The sequence below is a fragment of the Eptesicus fuscus genome, chromosome 20 (assembly GCF_027574615.1).
Source record: "Eptesicus fuscus isolate TK198812 chromosome 20, DD_ASM_mEF_20220401, whole genome shotgun sequence".
In the NCBI taxonomy this organism is placed as follows: Eukaryota; Metazoa; Chordata; class Mammalia; order Chiroptera; family Vespertilionidae; genus Eptesicus; species Eptesicus fuscus.
Genome location: NC_072492.1, coordinates 15,069,060 through 15,075,059, shown reverse-complemented (window position 1 = coordinate 15,075,059; position 6,000 = coordinate 15,069,060). Strand labels below are relative to the sequence as shown.

General features: G+C 47.1%; 1 protein-coding gene across 1 annotated transcript; it reads left to right on the top strand.

The window, feature by feature from the left end:
- The first annotated feature begins 394 nt into the window (after nucleotides 1–394).
- LOC103295921 (D-3-phosphoglycerate dehydrogenase-like) lies at nucleotides 395–1,983 on the top strand. The gene is given in 2 exon segments (XM_054709708.1): nucleotides 395–1,952; nucleotides 1,955–1,983. Coding segments are annotated over 2 exon segments (1,587 nt in total).
- The last annotated feature ends 4,017 nt before the right edge of the window (nucleotides 1,984–6,000 follow it).

The following is a 6,000-nucleotide window of genomic DNA, read 5'->3' as shown; positions in this document are numbered from 1 at the left end:
GAATTTTATGCACCAGGCCTCTAGTCTCTATAATAAAGAGCCAGGGTGTAACACCACTGGGTGTAACACTGCTTCCGCTGCAGGTGCGGTGCCCCAGCACTGACTGAGTGCTGAGGGGGCTGCGAATCAGGGCCAGAGAGAGGCCTGAAGAGAGAAGCAGGGACTGATCCATTGCCTCTGTGGCAGTTTTTGACCTGTCTGGCCAGCAACTGCGCCTCCATTTCTCTCCAGCCCTTCACCAGGGCTGCTGATCAGCCTTGCCTTTCTGATCAGACCCCTTTGATAGGCCCAGAAACACTGACTGGCATAGAAACTGACCAATCAGAACCAAATCTGGGGGCTTAGAGGTGTTTCTGTCCAGGGAGAGTGGTTGATCCCGTGGCCGGCTCCAACAATGGCCTTCACAAATCTACAGAAAGTGCTCATCACTGACAGCCTGGACCCTTGCTGCCAGAAGATCCTGCAAGATGAAGGGCTGCAGGTGGTGAAGAAGCAGAACCTGAGCAAAGAGGAGCTGATAGCCGAGCTGCATGACTGCGAAGGTCTTATCATCTGCTCTGCCACCAAGGTGACTGTGGATGTCATCAACACAGCAGAGAAGCTCCAGGTGGTGGGCAGGGCCGGAACTGGCGTGGACAATGTGGATCTGGAGGCTGCCACAAGGAAGGGCATCCTGGTCATGAACACTCCCAAAGGGAACAGTCTTAGTGCTGCGGAGCTCACCCGTGGGATGATCATGTGTCTGACCAGGCAGATTCCCCAGGCGACGGCTTAGATGAAGGATGGCAAGTGGGACCGAAAGAAGTTCATGGGAACCGAGATGAATGGAAAGACCATGGGAATTCTTGGCCTGGGGAGGATCGGGAGAGAGGTGGCCGTCCGGATGCAGTCCTTCGTGATGAAGACTGTAGGGTATGATCCCATCATCTCACCAGAGGTCTTGGCCTCCTTCAGCATTCAGCAGCCACTCCTGGAGGAGATCTGGCCCCTCTGTGACTTCATCACTGTGCACACCCCTCTCCTGCACACCATGACAGGCCTGTTGAATGACAGCACCTCTGCCCTGTGCAAGAAGGGCGGGCGCATGGTGAAATGTGCCTGTGGAGGGATCATGGATGAGGTCACCCTAATCCAGGCCCTGCAGTAGGGGCAGTGCACGGGTGCAGCACTGGACGTGTTCATGGAGGAACCACCTCGGGACAGCGCCTTGGTGGACCACGAGAACGTCATCAGCTGCCCCCACCTGGGAACCAGCACCAAGGAGGCCCAGAGCCGCTGCAGGGAGGAGATTGCTGTCCAGTTCATGGACATGGTGAAGGGGAGAGCCCTCATGGGGGTTGTGAATGCCCAGGCCCTTACCAGCTCCTTCTCTCCGCACACGAAACCTTGGATCAGTCTGGCAGAAGCTCTGGGGACTCTGATGCGAGCCTGGGCAGGGTCCCCCAAAGAGACCATCCAGGTGGTAACTCAGGGCTTATCCCTGAAGAATGCCGGGAACTGCCTGAGCCCCATAGTCATTATCGGCCTTCTCAAAGACACTTCTAATCATGCGGATGTGAACTTGGTGAATGCCAAGCTGCTGGTGAAGGAGGCCAGCCTCAATGTAACCACCTCCCATAACCCCACTATGCCAGGAGAGCAAGGATGCGGGGAAGGCCTCCTGAGCGTGGCCCCCTACCAGGCTGTGGGCTTTGTCCAGGGCACCACACCTGTGCTACAAGCACTCAACGGAGCTGCCTTCAGACCAGAAGTGACTCTCCACAGCGGTCTGCCCCTGCTCCTGTTCTGGGCTCAGCCCTCCAACCCTGCCATGCTGCCTACCATGATTGGGCTCCTGGCAGAGGCAGGCATACAGCTGCTGTCCTACCAGACCTCAGTGATGTCCAATGGGGAGACCTGGCACGTCATGGGCATCTCCTCCCTGCTGCCCAGCCTGGACACCTGGAAGCAGCATTGACTGAGGCCTTTAAGTTTCATTTCTGACCTTGGGGCTCACCAGGACCAGCCTTGGGGGCTTTGTGATCAACATTGACAGGTCATATTCCAGGGGCTGACACCACTTATAGTGGTATGACCCCTGTAATAACCACTTAATAAACTGCCCACTCCCCTCCCCCCCAAAAAAAGAACCAAATCTGGGTCAACTGTGAGGAACCAATGGCTGCCTAGGAAGAGGAGCTTTTGACACTGACTGGCATAGAAACCGACTAATCAGAACCAAATTGGTCGACAGAGGAGAGCAGTTGGGGGCAAGATCAGGCTGGCAGGAGAGGGCAGTTGGGGGCAAGATCAGGCTGGCAGAGGCAGTCAGGGGCGATCGGGTAGGTGAGCGGTTAGGAGCCAGTGGTCCCAGATTGCAAGAGGGATGTCTGACTGCTGATTTAGGCCTGATCCCTGTGGCCTGTGGGATTGGGCTTAAACTGGCAGTCAGACATCCCCCAAGGGGTCCCCAGTTGGAGAGGGTGCAGGCTGGGCTGAGGGAACCCCCCCTCTGTGCATGAATTTTGTGCACCAGGCCACTAGTATGTAATAATTTTACTTTGCTTCTTCTGCTTGCTAGTAAAGCTGAGGATTTTCTCCTGTCTGTTAACTATGTTTGCATTTTTCTCTTTTGTAAATTGCCTTTAATGTTCTTGGTTTCCTTATCCAACAAGATCTCAATGTTTTCACTTCATTTTTTTCATTTTTTTTGCATATATTTCTAATAGATAATAAATGCAGGGTAAATACATTAACCTTTTCATAGTTTCTGCAAAATTTTCTTCAAGTTTGGCTTTTAATTTGGGTAACATTTTATATGTGTTTTTTAAATGTTATGTGATACCCTAACCGGTTTGGCTCAGTGGATAGAGCCTCGGCCTGCGGACTGAAAGGTCCCAGGTTTGATTCCGGTCCCAGGTTTGATTCCAGTCAAGGGCATGTACCTTGGTTTCGGGCACATCCCCAGTAGGAGGTGTGCAGGAGGCAGCGGATCAATGTTTCTCTCTCATCCATGTTTCTAACTCTCTATCCCTTTCCCTTCCTCTCTGTAAAAAAATCAATAAAATGTATTTTTAAAAATAAATAAATAAATAAATAAAATAAAATGTTATGTGATCGAGTCTATTGATCCCTTCCTTTGTGCCTTCTTCCATTGTTTGTTTTCCTAGATTTTCTGCATCATTAATAGTTATGATAAATATTCACTTATATGTTCCCTTGGTCTTTTCAATTGTATTTAACTCTTAAATCCATGCTTAATTTGTTTTGGCACATCGTGAATATATGCATCCAAGAGGTCTTTCTTTTTCTTTTATTTAAATTTTTATTTTTTTTATATTTTTAGAAAGAGAGAATGGGGCGGGGGAGAGAAAGAGAGATATGTTGTTCCACTTATTTATGCATTCATTTGTTGATTCTTATATGTGCCCTGACCAAGAATTGAACCTGCAACTTTGGTGTATCAGGACAATGCTCTAACCAATTCAGCTATCTGGCCAGGGCCTACGAGGTCTTTATTTTTCAAATGAACAATCAATTGCCTCAACACTATTTATTAAATATTCCATTCCCTGCCCCACTGATTTGTAATGCTCAATTTCAGCACATATTAAATTAATTTAAATCAAAAAATGTATTTATGGTATGTGTCCTCCACTCAATCAATTGCATATTTCTAAATAAGTTTCAGTATGTTTTATTGTTGTTAATAATAATAATAATAATAACCACCTCTATTTATTTCCATTTATTTAGTAACTAACCAGAGACTAGGCTTTACAGATATTATCTCATTTAATTCTTATAGTTAGAATTTTTATTTTACAAACGTCAAAAGCCCCGGGCAGCGGGGGGGTAATTCTGATAGAAAATACATTGTAATATTGTCTTAATTTGTTTCCAGTTTGTTTAAGGGTACATCACCTGGCTTCTCTCAATCCCAATTGATCTTACTAGGCACCCTCAAGAATACCCACACTGCCTTTCCTGCTACACCTCTTAAATGGGTCAGGGGCCAGGTCAGCAAGAGCTGCCAAAGGGGACAATGCATAGTAAACACTAAACTGTCACCATATTCCCACCCAGATTTCCTCACCCAACTCCCTTCACAACTGGAAAAATACAAACTCACTGCCCATCCCTGCTGAAATACACAGAGCCCTCCAGTATATTTCCAGCGGAAATTTTTAAACTCTCCTTGCCAATGCTGACCTACCTTTGACCAAGAGATTTACAAAAACCATAAAAATTTAACTTACCAAAATAAACTCAGTATGCCCTACCCAATGATTCATTTTGAAGAATGCTACGCTTTAAAAATATCTTTTTATTGATTTTAGAGAGGAAGGGAGAGGGTGAGATAGAAACATCAATGATGAGAGAGAATCATTGATTGGCTGCGTCCTGCACGTCCCACACAGGGGATCAAGCCCTCAACCCAGGCATGTGCCCTGACTGGGAATCGAAACATCCTCCTGGATGCATATTATTACATGATGCTATGCTGAGCTACGCTGGCTGGGCAAGAACGCTAAGCTTTTAAGTGTGCTTCTTCTGGCTTTCATTGTCATGCATGATAGATAAAAAGAAATAAAAACCATGGCTCCTCTCTGCCTTCAAATCACATGTCATGAGGAAAACTAAGACATGCACTCAATAACCCGAGTTGAAGGTGAGGAAAATGGGATAAAGAAAGAGCGGGAAGAGAGTATTCCAGTTGTCCGTACTGTTTCGGACACTACAGCGTTCATTTGGTCAAAGCTTGCTCACAGTCCATGTTGCCCTTCTCCCTTTCTTAACAGCAATCTCATGTTCATTGTACCTCACCCACCCTGATGCAGCCCATATGCTTCAGCAGAAGATGAGCCCAGCCCCACCCAGCCCCCTTGCCTCACGATTGGTCAAGGTAACCACTCAGCACTTGAAACTCTCTCCCGTCACCACTGGCAACCTATATAATCAAAGGAGCAGAAGGAGAGGTTTCTGATCCTACTTTGTCTAGGGACCTTTTCTCATCCTTAGTCATGATTTAAAATACATCTCGGTGTTTCTTTCCTTGTTCTTTTGTTTTGTTTTCCCACTTAATATATAGGAGATCTTGCCATATCGGCACATATGCAGCTTGATTGGGGGCTGTTTCTTTTGGTAACCTGTTAGATAAATGAGACAAATATGACCTCTCGGTGGAGCCCTCTGGGTTGTTTGCTCTGTCTTCACTGCAGGCTGAGACCTGTTTGCTCAAAAGCCCCCGACATCAAACTCAAATTTTTACACATCCAATTATTTTTAAAATAAAGATGACTCTCTCCCCTGGGAGTTGCCTTGCCCTCTTACCCTTCTGAGCAGCAACTCTGGGGCTGGGGCTGTAGCCTCTGTCCAGCCTGCTGTTGTGAGGGATGACCATGCATGCAAACCTGTCAATTTTGCCCAAGTGAATTTACATGTGCTACTGCCACCTTGTGGTTATATCTTTTCCCTTGCTCAGTCCCGAAATCCCCCAAATCCTCCAAATAACCACACTTGATTTCCCTTGCGTTTCCCATGGATTTCCAACCCGTGAGTATTGGGTTGGGCTGTATCCCAGCTCTAGATATGGCCAAGCATTGTCCTCAATCCTCCAAGGTTATGGGTTTAGGGAAGGGCATGTGACCCAGGTTGGTCCAACCTGGGTGAGTCCTAGACCTCAAGCTGAGCCAAGTAGAGGGAAAGGTTCCTTGTCTCCCAAGAGACAAAATAGGGAGAGTTGCTGCAGCAGCCATCTTGCCATCCCAAGGAGAAAGCCTCTCACAGGTCCGAGGGATCAAAGTTTCTAGAACTCAGTTTCTCTCTAGGTCTTAAAACTGCCTTTTTCTATTTTGACTTCATCCTCAAATGGACTTTAAAAAAGGATTTCCTCATTCTTCACAAGAGTGAACTGTCCCTAAAAGGTAGGCAAGGGAGGATAAAATCCAGACAACAGGTAGAGAGGCGGATGCCAGGAAAGAAAGAAGGAAGGAAGGAAGAAAAGGAGGAAAGAAAGGA